The sequence below is a fragment of the Schistocerca americana genome, chromosome 1 (genome assembly GCF_021461395.2).
Source record: "Schistocerca americana isolate TAMUIC-IGC-003095 chromosome 1, iqSchAmer2.1, whole genome shotgun sequence".
In the NCBI taxonomy this organism is placed as follows: Eukaryota; Metazoa; Arthropoda; class Insecta; order Orthoptera; family Acrididae; genus Schistocerca; species Schistocerca americana.
The window spans coordinates 1,186,055,301-1,186,075,729 of record NC_060119.1 but is presented as its reverse complement, the minus strand read 5'-3'; the positions used below and the strand labels follow the sequence as shown (position 1 = coordinate 1,186,075,729).

The following is a 20,429-nucleotide window of genomic DNA, read 5'->3' as shown; positions in this document are numbered from 1 at the left end:
TTTTGGAGTTTTTGTAATTTATCGTAGATAACACATCATAGCCATTGTTGTGCACTAAATTTACACTGCTTTCACACTTTTTTTGATTTCCAACACTCTGTGAACTGTTTATGCACATATCTTTTGTCAACTTATCTGAATAAGTCGAGTTTTCTGTCATCATTTCCTGCTTCAACATCAGCTCACGTTTTTCTAATGTAAGTTTACTAATATCCACTTTCAGTTCACTGATCATGAGTTGTAATTTAGAGACACAGTCATTTAGTTTCGATATTTCACGTTTCTATTGTACACACACTTTCTTTTTAGCAGCAAAATTTGTGCTTTTTTGACAAGATACAAGATAGACTTTTACACTCAGTACCACACCTATGCTTATAGTCAAAAGTACAATCATATCAGGTCTCAAGTGAAATTTGTGACTGGATTAAGGACTTTTTGTCAGGGAGGATGCAGCATGCTATCTTGGATGGAGAATCATCACCAGTTGTAAAAGTAACTTGAGGTGTGCCCCTGGGAAGTGTGTTACAACCTTTGCTATTCATGTTGTATGTTAATGACCTTGCAGGCAATATTAATAGTAACTTCAGACTTCTTGCAGGTGATGCAGTTGTCTATAAGTACTATCTGAAAGAAGCTGCATAAATATTCACTCAGACCCTGATAAGTTTTCAAAGTGGTGCAAAGATTGGCAATTTATTTTAAATGTTCAAAAATGTAAACTTGTGCACTTCACAAAACGCAAAAATGTAGAATCCTATGACTATCAATGACTCACTGTTGGAATTGATCAACTTATACAAATATCCAGGAGTCACACTTTGTGGGGATATGAAATGTAATGATCACATAGGCTCAGTTGTGGGTGCAGCAAGTGGTAGACTTCAGTTTATTGGTAGAATACTGGGGAAGTGCAATCAGTCTACAAACAAGATTGCTTACAAATCAATTGTGAGACTGGTTCTAGAATACGGCTCAAGTGTATAGTACCCATACCGAAAAGGACTAACTACTCATCTACTAATGGAGACTCCAGGATGGAATGTAACAATATTATGAAAAGAAAAGTTGCTACTCACCATATAGCGGAGATGCTGAGTTGCAGATAGGCACAACAAAAAGACTGTCACAAATAAAACTTTTGGCCAGTAAGGCCTTCATCAAAAATAGATGACAGACAGACACACACACACACACACACACACACACACACACACACACACACACACACACAGTCACGCAAACTATTTTTGATGACGGCCTTACTGAAGCTACATTTGTGACAGTCTTTTCGTTGTGCCTATCAGTGACTCAGCAGCTCTGCTGTATGGTGAGTAACAATTTTCCTTTTCGTAATATTGTTAAATCACATCTGCTATTTGACATGTCTTGTTTCATAATCTAATTCCATCACCATCACCTGATTTAATGTGGCTACATTCCATTAGCCTTATTCTGCTTTGGTTGATCTTCCATCATACATCATCCCTTCAAGACACTTTCAATTTCATTCAATTACTCTTCCATGTTCCTGCTGTCTCTGACAGAATTACAGTATCATTGGCAAATTTCAAAGTGTTTATTTCTCCTCCCTGAACTTTAATTCTTACTCCAAATCATTCTTCAGTTCCCTTTCCTGCTTGTTGAGTGTACTGATTGAATAACATTTCCCTTTTCAGCCACTGCTTCCTTTTAATGCCCCTCGACTCTTACTTGTATAACTGCTGCCTAGTTTCAGTTCAAGTTGTAAAGCGCCTTTCACTGCCTGTATTGTACTCCTGCTACCTTAACCCTTTTAGTGCCAGACGTTTCTCAAAAGATCATGTTAAAAGTGCCATGCGATTTTACAGTAAAATGCAGACCTCTGCCATACTTGCAATAAAATCTAAACTAATACATAAAGGAATGTAATTTTTTTTTTATTTTTAGGGAATGCTGCTGGCTACAGTAATATGTGCAATACACATTGTCAAAGAGCATATTTTCAGAGAAAAAAATTATTTTCATGATGGGGTTTATCAAAAAAAAATTAAAACTTTGATTTCAGTTTACTCTGAGACCCATCAAATGATGATATACTCAAAAATTTCAGGTATATATAGAATCTCTGTAGTTTCCTTAACAAAAACACCATAAAGGAATACAATTTTTTTTTATTTCACTAAGGAAAAAATCAAAAAGAACATAACATTACAAAAAAATTGTTTTGCTCTGAACGTGTTCTCAGTTCTTCAGTCATAAATCACTGACAAATGTGAGGTTGCAGTTATGACAACTACTTGCACACATGCTGACCAACACATGAAGGATGCAGTCCTTTCTTGCAACAAACACATACTGTTCGTGAACGCCGCTTCTTATCCTTCGCAGAACAAACACTACAGTAGCGTTCCTTTCTCCCTGGAAGAGTCTCTACACCATATACTGTTGGAGCAGGTACATTTATATCTATTGCACTTGTGGTTGCAGTCCTTGCCTGAAACCACTGTTTAGAAAGTTTGCAAATGATTATGCTGTTAAACTTCAGCCGTGTCAGTGGTTTGTCGTTGGGGTTTAGGCTTTCCGTATACAAAACATATGCATTCAGCAACATCCTGGCAATTATGCTGAACACTACCTTCTTCCACATCTTGACAGTCCTCCTCTCATCTAAATAGCAGTATGCCATCATATCAGATGAGTCAATGCCACCCGTATACTTATTATATTCAAAAATAACATCTGGTTTCTTGACCGACTGTCTATTGCGAATTGTCTTTTCTGATGATGTAGCAGAGGACGATGTACTCACAAGGAGGACTGGATTTCTCTGTGATTTCTTCTGTCTGAAGCCACAGAGAAGTATAAAAGATTTCTTGAAAAACTTTAGCTGACCTACAGCATAATTCGACAGAAGACCACGTGGCAGGAATTTTCTGTTTCTTCTAATTGTTCCCATTAGATAAGTGCCAACTGAATACAGCTTTTCTGCCAGAGGAATAGATGTAAAAAAGTTATCGCAAAACACGTGGTAACCTTTTTGCATGTAGCTCCCAAGAGCTAGTAGTTTCATGACAACTACATATCCCAGGCCATTCTCTTTTATTTCGTTTTTGTCATCATCACTTTTTGCACCACGGTATGCATAAAATCCTAAGCAGGAATTTACGACTGAATCACACAGCATCCAAAATTTGACTCCCCATCTGTGATGATGTTTATTGGGAAGGTACTGGATTAGCTGTGAGTGCGCCTTTGTCCCAACAAGACTTTCATCGACACTCAGTTGCTGGTGTGGAGTGTAGTAGCGACAGAAAACATTGTTGGCAATATCCACCAACACTTGAAATTTGGCTGTTGGATCATATAATGGGTGACCAGGAGGGTGAAGTTTCGAATTGTCTACAAAATGGAAAAACCGCAGCAACAACTGAAACCTGTTGCGTGAAAACATTTGCGAAAACCACTGTGTCAACAGGTTTGCATCAGTTGACCAATAACTAAAAATCGTCGGTTTTTTTATCAGTCCCATATTCAAAATTACTGCTATAAAAGCCCTCATTTCTGCTACAGTTGTTGGTTGCCACTGTTTGATTCTCAAATTTGGCGATAAATGCATTGACTGAATCACCTGGTGAGCGTATCTGTTAGTCTCTGTCACCATAATCGTAAAAAGCTGCAGCGAGAAGAACAAATTGAAAAAATCAATTGGTGTGGCGTTTGCTGGTATAAGGGCCTGGTACTTCTGCATACACAAAGCTTGGAGGAAGTGGATTATCTGATGCCTCATCCATTACTTCAACAAAAGTATTTGCACTGCAATTTAGTTGTGTTTGGTCGTCGTCGTCGTCATTTGCTGACGCACAATTGTCACTTGAAGAAGAAAACGACGAGTCCTCTTCTCCACCTGACATCTCATAATCTGATTCACTTTCTGCAAATCCTGCAAATTCATCTTCACTTCCACTACTTATCATATTATTGTCTAAATCACTTGTATCGAACCGCAACTTCTTACTTGATGACGCCATGCTGCCGCGAAATAGTCAGTAAATAAACACCACCAGAGAAGTTTATTTTACTCAAAATATCGCACTGACAATCGAAAAGAAGATTGATATGCTGTGCCTTCGACCTTCCTTCTGCGTCTTGGCTAGGAAATACTAACAACTTTGCCTTCAAGCGCGGAAAAAATGAATGAGAGGGGCATCACGAACAGATCGTTACTGGCATTTTTCGCCGAAAATCTGGATCACGATCAGATCGTATTTGGCACTAAAAGGGTTAAAAGTTCAAAGAGAATATTCCAGTCAACATTTTCAAAAGCTTCCTCTAAGACTACAAAAGCTGCCTATGTAGGTTGACCTTTCCTTAACCTATATTGTAAGGTAAGTCATAGGGTCAGTGCTGCCTTTTGTGTTCCTACATTTCTCCAGAATCTAAACTGATCTTTCCTGAGGTCAGCTTCTACTGTTGTTTTCATTCTTCTGTACAGAATTTGTGTTAGTATTTTGCAACCACAACTTGTTATGCTGATAGTTTGATAATATTCACTCCAGTCAGCATATGTTTTCTTTGGAATTGTAACAATTACATCCTTCTTGAAGGATGAGGGTATTTTGCCCGTCGCATATGTCTTGCATTATCCCTGGCGTGTTGTTCCAACTTAGATCTTTCAGTGCTCTGTCCATTTCTTCTAGCAGTATCATGTTTTCCCATCTCTTCTTCATCTACATCCTCTTCCATTTCTGTAATATTGCTATCAAGTTTATCTCTCTCATTATAAAGCTTGTATATACTCCTTCCACCTTTTAGCTTGCTTAGGACTGGTTTCCCATCTGAGCTATTGCTATTCATACAGCTGCTTCTCTCTTCTTCAAAGGCCTATTTAATTTTGCCAGCCATGGATGATGGGGGGAGGGGGGGGGGGGGGGGGTATATAAAGGTATTTACATTTGGAAGCTCTCAGAGCCAATGATTAGATTAGTACTTGTTCCATGGATCATGAATACGACACTTCGTAATGATGTGGAACGTGTCAGGTTAATAAAAGGTGTCTATACAAGATATTACATTAGACAAAATATTACATGACACTCAGTATTTATTTATTTATTTATTTATTTATTTTGTGGGTGTTGGGGAAATTACCCACTTACTATATCCAAAAATGCATCTAATGAGTAGAAGGAGTTGCCATTAAGAAATTCTTTTAATTTCCTTTTAAATGCTATATGGCTATCTGCCAGACTTTTGATGCTATTAGGTAAGTTCCCAAAGACTTTTGTGGCAGCATAATTTAGCCCCTTCTGCGCCAAAGCTAGATTTAACCTTGAGTAGTGAAGACCATCCTTTCTCCTAGTGTTGTAGCCATGTACACTGCTATTACTTTTGAATTCATTCGGATTGTTAATAACAAATTTCATAAGTAAATATATATATTGTAAGGCTACAGCAATTATTCTGATTGCATGCTTTTGTGCAATGAATACTCTTTTACTCAATGATGAGTTACCCCAGAATATGATGCCATACAAAAGCAGAGAATGAAAATAGGCATGGTAAGCTAATTTACTCAGATGTATATCTCCAAAATTTGCAATGACCCTAATAGCATAAGTAGCTGAACTCAAATGTTTCAGCAGATCCTCAGTGTGTTTTTTCCAGTTCAAGCCCTCATCAATGCATACACCGAGAAATTTCGAATATTCTACCTTAGCTACCGATTTCTGATCAAAGTCTATATTTATTAATGGTGTCATTCCATGTACTGTGTGTAACTGTATATACTGTGTTTTGTCAAAGTTTAATGAGAGCCCATTTGCAGAGAACCACTTAATGATTTTCTGAAAAACATCATTTACAGTTTCACCAGTTAGTTCTTGTCTGTTGGGTGTGATAGCTATACTCGTATCACGGCAAAAAGTACCAGCTTTGCATCTTCATGAATATAGTATGGCAAGTCATTAATATATATTAAGAACAGCAGAGGACCCACGACCGAACCTTGCAGCACCCCATTCTTGATTGTTTCCCAGTTTGAGAAATCACCAGTTTTTTGCATATTATGTGAACTGTTTATTTCAACTTTCTGCACTCTTCCAGTTAGGTATGATTTAAACCATTTGAGCACTGCCCCATTCATACCACAGTACTTGAGCTTATCTAGAAGTATTCAATGATTTACACAATCAAAAGCCTTTGATAGATCACAAAAAAATCCCAACAGGTGACTTCCGGTCACTCAGAGCATTTAATATTTCATTAGTGAAAGTATATATAGCAATGGCTCCTTTTTCTGGCAGAATGGTTGAAGGAAAAGGAGCCACTGACTCCAAAAGCTTTAAACACCTTCATAAGAGTGTTCTCCTGCTGCTGCTTAATGAGTGGATTTTTTTATCTATGCAATTACATTACATTTTTAAAAATTGATTATTTTCATTCATCAATATAGTGCAAGCTCAGTGAGGAAAAAACTATCCTCTTGGTTTCGCCTTTTATACCTGTAATAATTTAACACTGAATGTAATATTTCTTTTTTTTTGTTGTGACTTTTCATTTATATGTCTGACTCACAAACATTTTCCCTAGCTAAATTATAGAACCCCCTAGCTAAATTATAGAAATCTCAAGACACCAGCACTAATTCCCATATTTCTGTACGCAGTTATTTGTATCTCATTGTAAGTCTTTTGCGTCCATTTGTGATTCACATACCATCATTTTATTTTTCAGGCAACCTGTAGGAAATGATCCAAGCCTAAGCCCTGGAATTAGTGGAAATGACTTCCTCACAGAGACCTGGTTCATTGCTTTGCTGGGAAGCATGGTTGCAGTAATGGCATTGCTTTTTGCTTCCATGTTCCTTGTGAGACGCAGACAACTCATGGCAAAGAAAACCACTTTGCACGGTAACACCCATTTGTGAATGAAATATTTCATATCTTTATGTGTATAATCTCTGCAGGTGCTTAAATATCATTGCCAAAGTAACAGACAGTAAACTGTGAAGGATATCAAACAGCTTAATTATTGTTTGAACAAGCTATGCACTTACTATACACCTTCTGTTAGGCACTGAATGAAAATGTCAGTTTTCAAACAGTGGAAAATCCAGGATGGAATGTAACAATATTAAGAAAAGGAAAGTAGCTACTCACCATATAGCAGAGATGCTGAGTCTCACACACACACACACACACACACACACACGCACACACACGCCTATTTAAAAAGAGCTGATAAAAATGCTCTCAGTGCCTTTTTTAAGAGACTCCACTCCTTCTGATCTGATCATGTAAGCATAGAAAAGATGTGGAATAATTTCAGAAAGATAGTATGTATGTGTGAGTTGCATTTGTGTGTGTGTGTGTGTGTGTGTGTGTGTGTGTGTGTGTGTGTGTGTGTGTGTGTTTTGTCTGTTTTTCAACAAAGACCTTGCTGGCCAGAAGCTCAAATTGTGACAGCCTTTTTGTTGCGCCTATCTGCGTCTCAGCATCTCCACTGTAAGGTGAGTAGCAACTTTCCTTTTCATAATAAAATGTCAATTTTTGTAGTTTTCAATATGCAAATGTTCATGTAGTGTTTTTTTCACCTTTTTTACAATAATTCAACAGTTGGAACAAACTGATGATTATCTGAATATGACATTCAGTTGAACTCTTGGCAGTTTTTATTTACAACCATTGCCCCTTATTTCTATAACAAAATATACTCATATTAGGCATATGTACAATATGGAAATGGTAGTTTGCTACTCACCACATAAAGGAGGCATTGAGTCGCAGATTGGTACAATGAAAAATATTATTAGATGTATTCAGCTAGTTGACTAAGACCTTCATCAGATGTAGGAAACTAGCATGCATTCACATAAATGCAACTTACACACATATGGCCATTGTCATCTTTGGATGCTCAGAAATGCAGAGGGGATATGAAAACTGAAATGTAGAAGGCAGATCTTTTGACATTTTAGAGTGCACAAGATGACAACAGCATATGCTAACCATCAGATCTTTGATTCTTTTTTATGTGTAAGGCAATGAGTGAATCAGATGAGTGAGAGTGTATGCATAACTCAGGAAATGAAAATGTTCACAATTAATAGGGTCTGAATCAGAGGCTCGGGCAGTTCTGTGAGCACGTAGGCTGCAGATTCTTTCACTTGCGCTATCAGGTTGTGGGTTTCCAGGTTCCGCATTATAGGTCAGGAGTCCATTACACACCAGGAAGCAGCTACTTGGGTTACACACCAGGAAGCAGCTACTTGGGTTACACACCAGGAAGCAGCTACTTGGGTTACACACAGGAAGCAGCTACATGGGTAGTGGGGGCTGCGTGGAAGGGACTGGATGTTTTTTTTTAGGTTAGAGGGTCTCAGGAAACCACATAAAGGGTGTCCGTCTAAAAGAGGGGGCAGGTAAAACACAGTAAGGTAGTTGTAGAAATGATTGGGATTGTACTTGTAAATTGTGTTCGGAAAGAACCAGAGCTCCAAGCCCTAATAGAAAGCACTGAAGCTCAAATAGTTATAGGTATGGAAAGCTGGCTTAAGCCAGGAATAAGTTCATCCAAAAATTTTTCAAACGACCTAACAGTGTTCAGAAAGGATCCACAGTTGGTGGTGGAGTATTTGTTGCTGTCAGAAGTACTTTACCTTGTAGTGAAATTGAATTAGATAGTTCCTGCAAAATAGTATGGGTAGAGGTTATACTTGACAATCGGACTAAACTATTAGTTGGATCATTTTACCAACCCTCTGACTCAGAAGATACAGTAGCTGAACAGTTCAAAGAAAACTTAAGTCTCATTTCAAACAGGTACTCCACTCATAGATTTATAGTCAGTGGCAACTTCAATCTACCATCGATATGCTGGAAAAATTATATGTTTAAAGCCGGCATAAAACATCATCCGAAATTGTACTGAATGCTTTCTCAGAAAATTATTTTGAACAGTTAGCTCATGAGCCCACTTGAAGCATAAATGGTTGCGAAAGCATAATTGACCTCCCAGCAACAAATAATCCTGAACAGATAGGGAGTATCACGATTAACACAGGGATTAGTGACCACAAGGCAGTTGCTGCTACACTGAATACCGTTAACACCCACGACCATCAAAAAGAAACGCAAAGTACACCTATTTAAAAAGAGCTGATAAAAATGCTCTCAGTGCCTTTTTTAAGAGACAGACTCCACTCCTTCTGATCTGATCATGTAAGCATAGAAAAGATGTGGAATAATTTCAAAGAGATAGTATCAATGGCAATTGAGAGATATATACCACATAAATTAATAAGTGATGGTACTGACCCCCATGGTACGCAAAATGGGTGAGATTGCTGTTGCAGAAGCAACGAAAAAAGCATGCCAAATTTAAAAGAATGCAAAGTCCCCAAGATTGGCAAAGTTTTTCAGAAGTTTGAAATATAGCACGCACATCAATGTGAGATGCTTTTAATAATTTCCACAACAAAACTCTGTCTCAGAACCTGGCAGAAAACCCAAAGAGATGTTAACGGCATAGGAGACAATCTGAGTAGCCCTCTTAGATTATTTGTAGATGATGCTGTCATTTACTACCTTGCAAAGTCATCAGATGACCAAACCGAAATGCAGAATAATTTAGATAAGATATCTGTGTGGTGCAAAAATTGGCAATTGACCTTGAATGAAGAAAAGTGTGAAGTTATTCACATGAGTACTAAAAGAAATCCGCTAAATTTCGATTACGTGATAAGTCACACAAACCTGAAGGCTGTAAATTCAGCAAAATACTTAGGGATTACAATTACAAGTAACCTAAATTGGAATGATCACATAGGTAATGTTGTGGGTAGAGCAAATCAAAGACTGTGATTCATTGGCAGAACACTTAGAAGGTGCAACAGATCTACTAAAGAGACTGCTTACACCACACTTGTCCGCCCTGTTCTGGAGTACTGCTGTGTGGTGTGGGATCCGCATCAGGTGGGATTGATGGAAGAAGAGTGACTCGTTTTGTATTTTCGTGAAATAGGGGAGATAGCACCACAGACATGATTGGTGAATTGGGGTGGCAATCATTAAAACAAAGGTGTTTTTCATTGTGACGGGATCTTCTCATGATATTTCAATTAACAGTTTTCTCCTCCAATTGCAAAAACATTCTGTTGGCACCCACCCACACAGGGAGAAATGATCATCACGATAAAATAAAAGAAATCAGGGCTCGCACAGAAAAATTTAAGTGCTCGTTTTTCCCACTCGTTGTTTGAGAGTGGAACGGTAGAGACCGCTTGAAGGTGGTTCATTGAACCCTCTGCCAGACACTTAATTGTGAATAGCAGATTAATCACATAGACCTAGATGTAGATGTGATACCAATGCAAATGACCACCATGATAAATGGAAGAATTAGTAGAAGTTTTTGATACAGCTGTTACAGAGAACAAACATTTCATAATGATGACAAGTTTCCATGTTAGTAATAAAAATGAAATAAACTGCTGTAGACATATATGATACAGCAGTTACAGAGAACAGACATGTTGGTCATAAAAATGAAATAAACTGTTGTAGACAATGTCACTATGTTGATAACAGTGGGTGCACCAGTAACATATATGAGGTGTTATACTTCATTAAATCATGATAGACAAAGACATATCTTAAGCAAACATATCTCAGAACACACTGCAGTCTTTGATAAAGTCACAGATATTCCAGATGTAGTATATCAGTGATGTGTATCACAGTGGATGTCTTCACAGAGACATCAACTGTCTTTCATCACAGGTGGCACATTTTTACAATTAGGATAAACAAAAGCTGGTCCCACACTGTGATAAATGTCTCATAAATAGAGACAAATCTTGATATTTTTACATTTCATTACAACTTACTTTCCATACAACATCTTTATTTTTTTTTTTTTTTTTTTTTTTAGCTTAGCAATAAATCTTGAGTGCTTGTTGACCATTAGATTACCTGCTCTCCTACAAATACAGAGTGATTTTTCTACCATATACAAACTCTAGGGATCAATCAATGAGAAGATATGGAACAAGAAAGGTATAATGAACTTATGCCCAGAAGTGCATGGTTTCCATGCTAGAGAACATTTATTCAATCATTCTTTGTTACAGAGACTGCAGTCTAATATGCCCAGTCCACACAGCCACAGTCACAGTATGTATGGTTTCCTCCTAGAGGGTGGTGCTGTTCCTCATTCGTCATGCCCTAGCGCCCTCTCCTGCCATAGTAACTGGTAATGTTGTGCCCGATTCACTTCTCTTGCTGACTTACCTTGCAGTGAATGGGATACAGCATTATACACAATGGCTCCTTATTCAAATCGTGAGATTCCCGAGATGGTGTTTACCTATGGAAAGACAAATGGCAACAGGCAGCGGAAGACCTATCCCCACCAACAACAACCACCACAACATTCAATGTTTGCGAATGTGTTTCACCATTTGTATGTGACATGGTCATTTCAGGATGCAGGAAATCATGAAGGACGTACCTGGAATGTTCGGACACCAGACTTGCAGGAAACTGTGATTAACACTGTGGAAGGTGACTGCTGTGTCAGTACCAAGTAGTTGGGCTGCCAGTACAGGCTAAGCCAGGCAACCATGTAGAACATTCTCCATGACATTTGTTACTTCCCTTATCATGTGAAGGGCTTACTAGAGACAGACTTTCCATATCAGGAGCAGTTTTGTCACTGGTTTCTTTGCCAGGCAACAACGATTCTGGAATTTGTATCATCCACCCTATTCACAAATGAGGTCACCTTTATGTGGAGTGGTATCTTCAACTTTCATAACAGTCATCTGTGGGATAGTTAGCAGAGTCCTATGGTGTGGTGACCGCAAATCATCAGCATCATTGCAGTTGGAATGTGTGGGCCAGGATAATTGGTGACCATATTTTGGGGCATATCTTCCTTCCACATCAACTAACAGGATGGAATTATTGGCATTTCTTGTAGGTGACTTTGCCTCCCCTGCTGGAAGAAGTGCCATTGATGATTCAATGAGTTATGTAGCTGCTACATGATGGTGATCCAGCCCACTTTGCCATTAAAATCTGGACACATCTCAATCGTGACTTACTGATTGATGGATCACACGAGGGGGTCCAGTTGCATGGCCTGCTTGTTCACCGGATCCTAACACATGAAATTTATGGTAATGGGGCCATCGCAAAATTATCATGTATACAGAGTCCATTCCAGATGTGGAGACACTGGAGGAGCATACTCATGCTGTCTTTGAGACTGTTCGGATGCAGCCTGGCCGATGTGAACATATGAGACAGAACATGCCATGGCACATACACGCATGCATTGAGGCACATGGAAACTATTTTCATCACATACTGTAACCGTATGTTACAGCATGTATTAGATCACAGTCTCTGTGACAATGTATGATTGAATAAGTGTTCTCTAGTGCGAAAACTGTACATTTCTGGACACAAGTTCATTAGACCTTCTTTGTTCTGTATCCTCTCATCGATCATCCCTAGAGTTTGTATGTGGTGGAAAAAATCATTCTGTATTGGAGGTAAAGAGAAAACGAGAGGCAAGAACAATAAGGAATAGGAAATATCTGAAGGTTGGAATAATTTTGGAATAAAAACAAAAATAAAAATGAAGCTGATTATCTTGTAACCACACCCTGAGTTTACTTCTTCTGCTTTTCATCATGTCATTGCAAATTTTCCTTTTTTTTTTTCCAAGTCCCACAAATGAAATTAGTGCCTATTATTTTTTTGCAGTGCTGTTTTCATCACTTTCATTGTGCTGTCTGTTATTTGTAGATGGGATATTTCAGTCCAAAAACATAAAAATGTTTCAGAACAAAAAGCTTGCAATGACAAAAAGCAAACACTGCAGCTAGACTGACAAGTACCAAAACTAAAATACTCAACACAAACTTCTCAGCAGATTTTTGGAACCAAATGTCCCAACTATAGAACGAAAGTAATAAATATAAATATATTTATACCAGAGCAGATTGTAGATCAATTAGAAGCTCTGCTGGAAAGTCAAACAAAAATTTGTTTTCTCTCTTTCTCCTGACAAAGAATTTATTTTTACCATTGTTAATTTTGATGCTCGCCTGATGCTCAGCAAATGCATCTATTGACGTGGATTTAAAAGTCATCTCTAAATCCTACTTCCAGTGCTATATCTTATACTTGAGAAAGAAACTCATAGCCACAAAAGTCTGAGCTGTTATTTGTTGTCAACTATTTAATGTAGCTATAGCAACTGTGCCAGTCCTTCTGCTTGAGGCAGGTGGTAAATATTTGTGCTTCATCTTACTGTAAATAAGAACTTTATTACATGTTGCTTTTGTATTATAAAGTCATCCACACATATCATCTCCTGTTTAATCAGTGAGTAATATAATTATTAGAAAATAATCTTATCTTGCAATATTATATTAATGTACAAACTGAGTTTTCATCTAAGCTGGCAGGTCGTTTCCACTATCTTAATTTTGTTTTGGATTGAAGTGTATTACATAATGTGTCTTATTTCAATATGTTTCAGATTCACGGCCAAATACCAGTGTGCTTCCTGCTCCTTTAAATCTAAAAGCAGCAGTCGGTTTGACACCCAGTTCCCATGACTCTTCGCTCTGGATAGAAAATCGCCCAACCCCTAGCTGTTGGAGATCATCAGAAACACGCACCATAACTACTGGTGGCTCTGTAACACCAACAATGAAAGAATGTATAGATAATGGAATGCTTGAACCCACTCCAGCATATGCAGAAACTGGGATTCGGTCAACACCATCTTATGAAGCAGGAGACACACAAGCTGAAAATGAGCACATGCCAGCTTATGCTGAGGTAGATGCTGCACATACCACATTAAGCACTTTCCAAGGTTACAGAAGTGGTGATGAAAGTCCAGCTCCTTATGCAACAACTACCTTGGTTGGCAGCTCACGGCACAATATTGGAAATGTGGTAAGCCTTCTTTGTTTCCCATATCAGTTGTCATGACATTTCGAAAGAAAGATGTAATCCTAACTAAAATTTGTTAAAAGATCCATAAGACAGAACGGCCTGCTAGCATGTACATTCTGGAGTTGAAAATGTCAGAACTACCAATAGACCCATTTAAAAGTGAAAAAATTATTCCAAGCTCATGGCCTCTCAGACTTAAATCGGCCAGCTAGCTGGTTTTGTTTGATCAGTTGGCTAGAGATGCCATGTTTTGCTTTCTGGCAGTACTTTCACTGGGTACAGATGTAATGACATTTGTCAGTAGTTCTAGGTCTTCCTTTGAAAAACCCCAGCAAGGCTACAAGAGAAACTATAAACAGTGTTGAGTAATAGCAACTAATCACCTTTAGCTGACAAGTCTGGTGCTTAAGCCTAAGACACAAATTTTTTAACACAGTAATGAATACTAACAAATTATACACATCTTTATACACTTTTGACATAGTATGTTTCCTTTCTATGCTTCACAATTTTTTTTTCTATGTAATTTCAGGGCTGGCATCCAACTTGTCACCCAGTAGATACAGATGAAACGGCCTATCCTCAGAATTCCAATGGCTTCTTTGGAAGAAATGTATATTCTGATTCATATTTTTTTAGTGCACAGTGTGCAAATGGATATGCACTTCAAACAGGTGAAAAATTAATGTTAAATCAACTTTACTTCTTTCTGTAGTGAAAATAAAAAGTTTTTGTTGTTTACCTTACACTCAATGTTCAATTTAAATATGGATGCACCAAAAAGAGATGATAATGAAATATTTGAAAATAAAATTTAATTTTTTATTTTCTGCATTAGCGTCAAAATTTGCCTCCGTTTTTTTATGTGCTTGCTAATAGACTATTTCACTTCGGAATTTATAGTGTAGTGTAATATTTTTATTAATTACATAATAAAATATTAAAATCAAGAATATAAGAAGTGCAGACACATATAAGTCAAACTATATACTACACAGCTAAGCAGAAGTGGAAACACTGATTGTGATCATAGATCAATGGAAGACTAATGTACTGTAGAAGATGGACTGTGTAAGAAGTGTATCAAAACAGTGAGAACTGGTGTTACTTTTAACCAATGCAATAAAAAGTTTCATTTTCGATGCAGCAAAGTAGATCCTTTAGTGAGGGATGGCAAAAAACTGGCTCTGGACTGAAAATGTTGTGAATGCAAACCTAAATTTTTGCCATCTCTGATTAGTAGCAGTGGAGAAACAACTAATGAGTGCCACAGATTGCCTGCAAAGAGAGCTGGGTCACTTTTAGACAGCAAGAAGGATAACAGGAGATGTGCAAGAAATTTATTCATCAGTTATTCTCAAGACAGTGTAGCCAAAGGTGTTCAGTCATCACAGCATAAATACAGTTTGCCAAAGAAAATGCACAAGCTAGCAGAACAAGTAAGTCTTGCTCCTTTACCAGTGTTACCCAATTCTTCACTTCAAGATTTAGGTGGTGAAAAATCTGCCAGAACAGACAAAATAGTACATAATGAGGCATCCAATAAAGTTCCAAACTGAAATGTGAAAATGTTGAGAAAAACAGAAAACCTCATAATTTATGCTGATACCCATGGAAAAGGATTCTTGGTTTCACTTAGTGAAAACATAAACTTTGATTATTCTGTGTTTGCTCTGTGGTGCTCTGTTTAAGTCTGTTGTAGAAAACTTAACCATTGAAACAAAGAAACTGAACAAAGATGACTGTATTGTGATCAAATGGGGCACCAACGACGTATACAAAAATGGAAGCAAATCCACACTGCAAAATTACAGGAAGTTATTGCCACAACTGCACCACTCCAATGTTTTGATAACTCTACCGGTACAGTACAATCTTCTAGAGTGGTCTTGTGTAAATGGGGAAATAGAGGCTCACAATACAGTGTTACAGACATTATGTAAAAACTTCAGCTATGCACACTTGTTAGATGTCAGCAAACTGAAAGGGGATGAAGACTCACAGCATGGATTTCACATGAACATGAAAGGTAAATTAAGATCAGTGAACAAATTAAAAGTCTCTGTACCCTGATTTGCAAGAAGAAATAACCAGCTGCCCTACATTACAGTCATGATGCTTTTTTAGAGAAGAGAAATACTACAGCAGTGTTTCAGCAACAAAACTACAATAAAAAATAAGGTGACATCTACAAATAGGTATCCATCTGTGTTAAAAGAAAATAATAATAGAATAACTAGAACTGACAAGTATAGTAAGTGCACTGGATAATTTTGGAGTAGACTTATTAACAGCTTGCACTGAAAGAAGCCTAATGTTCTTCCATATATAAAATAAACTTCTGGAACTCCAGTACTGGTTGGAAAAGTTAATCTGTAGCACATTCATGATAAATGAACATTGGTTCTCATGTAGAGAACTAGTGTTAAGTGTATCAAATGGCTATGAATTAGTTACAGAATAAATATAAAACATTGTGGTGTGTATATCTATATTAATAAAACTCTAAAACTACACTATGAAATTATAGATGTAAATGTACATTGTGTAGAATCTAACTTCGGAGTTGCAGCAGTACTATTGCCAAAATTGGAAGTCTTCAGAAACTTGTAATCATGTTACTTAAGAATAAAATTTGCAGAGTTTTAATATTTGGTGACATTTACATAGACATTAGGATCAGGAGTAGAACTGTAAGCAATTACTCAACATACTAAGGTCACTAAATTTTTGCTGTATTAATGATAAGCCCACTATACTGAATGCAGGTTTGGATAACATTATCTGTAATTTTCACACAAGTGGATGTCAATTCAATACAATCAAATTAGGTATATCTGACAATGAAGGATTGTGGCTAAGAATTCCCCTAGATTATGAAAAAGATAGGTGCCAGGAAAGAATAATCAGACCTATTAATGAACTCTAAAATGTAGATTAACATTAATACAGTGGAATGAAATACTTACTCATGAAATGCATGTTACTGAGTCAGCCAAAAGATTTAGAAGTGGTAACTGATACCTCTGAAGAAGTATGCCCTAGATTTTATAAGAAAGATTATAACCATAACACCCATTCTAAGCCAGGAAGTTTAAAACACTGGTATACACCACAACTAAATAACTTTAAAATCTTGATGCTCCTGGATTACAACAGATCACAACACAATAAAGCAGATAGGGATAAATCCAAGATTATAAAAAAGCACTACAGAACTGCAATCAAAACAGCAAAATGCAAGGCCAATGATGGATTCATTCTTAACTCTTCAAATAAATGTAAAGCAGCAAGGGAAGTTATCAAAACTCAAATAAATTGTCAAAAGAAAGATTGCAGCATTCTAGTTCCTCCTAATACACTAAATAAATACTTGCTGATCCTATAACAGAAAATATGACACAGAAAAGTAAATAATGGAAGCAGTACTCACTGAATATTAGAGATGCTGAATTGTTGATAGGCACACAAACTAAACTGAGGATATTGCAAGCTTCTGGACAAATCCTATTACAGAGCTATAGCATGCAAATACACACACATATTACCTTTAATTATATGTTGTGCCAGCTGACTATATTGTTCTGGTACTTGTGAAAAAAATGTTCTGGTACTTGTAAAAAAAAAAAAAAAAATCGATTTTCAAGGGGTGTGCATCATGAAATTATAGAGCACTTATTTATGCAAGCTTTTGTTAGAAATAACCTAACATGGTTGATGTCTGCTTATTTTGTCCCAGAAAAAGGAATGCTAGAGTTTACTCCTCCTGATGTCAAGATAATTAAAAACAGATCACAAGCTCAGATTTCTCTAGGAGTGCACAGTTAATTTTGAAAAGAACCACCCCAGAGCTTGCCATAATTGATTTAGGGCAACCATAAAAATTCAGTCTGTCAGGGATTTTGAAATTCCTCCTTCTGAGTGCAATTTCTTGGTATAAATGACCAAAACTTTTTATCTTTGTCTACAGTGCCCTTAGAGACATACTAGCTAATGGCAAAACAACTGAAATAACAGTAACAATGTCTGCAAAATTTTGCAGTGAGAAATTATTCATTCAATAACTGAGAGAAGAGACAAAAGAAAACTAAATCTACATTTCCAATGTTAGTGCTAAACCATGGATATGCAGACAGCAAAACTTAGAAAGAAATAGATTCATTTGCCACAACCTTCCCACAGCAATCAAAATTACATAAAAGCATTTCAGTTTAAAAGAATTGTGATTTATGACAGAATGTTAAGGCATACAAGAGAGAACAAACACTGGTTGTACTTCAAGCCTTCCAGAGATGCAATGGAGTTGAGAAAATGAGAAAGAAAAGCTGTAAGATGAAGTAACAAAGAAACTATACAATAGAGTTTAACAGCCACCAACAGTGAGGTCCTTAGAAATGAAGTACAGTGCCAGGAGACAAAATGATAGGTGTATGTGCATTCTTATAAGATAAGCTGTTCTCAAACAGTGCACAGAGTTAGAAGATGTGAAGATGGAGAGAAAAAGTAGCATATGGGCAGGTATATGTTGAAAAAGCTGTAATATGAAAACTTACACAAATTATATAGCAGGAAATGAGATTTAATGTCATGTTTATAATACCTAGTTCACTCTGTATTATGAAATATGGTGTCTGATAACGTATATGAAATTCATAGTAAAAATTCTGACTGAATACAAACATAACCGAGAGGACCTAACGTACCATATTTACTCAAGTACAAGATGATCCTGAATGTAAGATTACGCTCTCCTTTTAAAAGGCTTCTTGAGAAAAATTTGTTTTACATGTATTCTGACTAATCGTAATTACAAACAGTTGTACTGGCATAAATTATCTGCCTAAGAAGTTAGCATTATAACTATCCAGAGCTTATGCTATTTACTGATCGTATGCATTAATTTTTATCTTCACAACAATTTTTGTTTAGGCCTACTACAACTGTCACCTGTGTTATCAGTATTTTTAATCATTATCACTATAATCATCATTGTCATCATCATTCTAACAGCACAGCGGTGAACTGTATATTTCCATTGTCACAAATATTTGGTTTTCTTTTCCAAATATGTTCTAATTTCTAAAGTGATTGTTATGGTGCAACTGAGAAAACAGGTGTTTTTTACAAATACACAGCGGATTTTGCTTCTATACTGATGGGAGAATGTTGCAGTCTGTCTTGCTGTCAAACATATCATCTGCCCACCAGTCTCTCATTGGTCGCATTGAACTGGCAACTGACACACCCCTTTTTATTCCCAGCATACCTCACAGTGAGCATCGACAACATTGCTGCAAGTAATGTCTAAGTACGCTACTGGCACCTATCTAGACATTTACCATCTCCTGCACGACTGAGTATTTGCCAAGTTTTAAAGTCAATTTGATTCCAACTACAAACTGCAGTTTAAATGTTCATAAAAATTCAAAGTATCCTCTGTATATTCCCATTGGTGGCAGCATGATAAAATTTGCTGTCCACTCACTACTCCATTCCCTACCTTAATCTTAGTTTTCAGCCAAGCTGGTGTCACTGTTCCCCCTCCAACCGTTCCAAGGTGCTGTGCTCGAATACAAGTGAAACACGGACTGCAATATCTTCTATAGTGCAGGTTGTATGTAAAAAAAAAAAGCAATTAATACATAAATAAAAGATTGCAATCACAATTCAGTCCTATTCTAGTACTTTCACTTGTTCCACGATCTAGTGACGCCTGTTCGTATTATCTCCACAATGGGTCTTCCTGCTGTAATTTAATCTCCTGATACCAATTATAGCCAGTAAATATGGTTTATTTCATTTTTTAGATCATTTTTAGACATTTAACTTTGAATTAATTCTCTTTCTTGTTTCATCTGAATGTCACCATCTTTTTCTAAAGCTGATTACGCGGTACTCTAGGAAACAGCAACCAAATTTGTTATTTGCAGCCCACCTGATAAAGCATTATAGTCTCTCATAACCAAATAAAATATTGACTTGGGCCCAGAATCAAGTCTTTTTTGAAGGACAACATTATTACATTTGAATGTTACCTTTATTTAAAAAGTAGCATAAATATTTATACATGGTATCCATACATTATGACAACATTTATTCCAAACCTGTTCAAATACAACAAGAGCTTGTAATATGATAGAATTTTCAAATTTTGAACAGAACAATAGACTATTGTAGTGGCTTGTTCACAGTTTTTCACTTATCGCTTGCACTAGGGCCTCACAAGTCAAATGTTATGTGATTGATTGCGCAAAGTTGATATTGTATTGAATGCTTTGGTGTATTGGGAAATCTTGAGCCTGTTCAAATGTGAGTATTACTTGCCCATCCCTACCCTTCTGACACCTTCAAAATAAATTTGCAAGTGATGACAATAGCCAAAGTTTCATCTGTAAATGGAAGGTGACCCCTACATTAATCAATTAAACAATGTAAAAATATTGATCTCTAAGCAATAGTTTAATCTGCAAA

At 36.9% G+C, this 20,429-nt stretch overlaps 1 protein-coding gene across 1 annotated transcript in view; it reads left to right on the top strand.

Moving 5' to 3' along the window:
• LOC124597969 (roundabout homolog 2-like) overlaps positions 1 to 20,429 on the top strand; it is a 699,738-nt gene that overhangs the window by 656,227 nt on the left and 23,082 nt on the right. Inside the window, exons 13-15 of the mRNA XM_047135972.1 lie at positions 6,715 to 6,890; positions 13,534 to 13,958; positions 14,491 to 14,632. Coding sequence (XP_046991928.1) covers positions 6,715 to 6,890; positions 13,534 to 13,958; positions 14,491 to 14,632 — 743 coding nt within the window. The remainder of the gene's footprint in view (positions 1 to 6,714; positions 6,891 to 13,533; positions 13,959 to 14,490; positions 14,633 to 20,429) is intronic.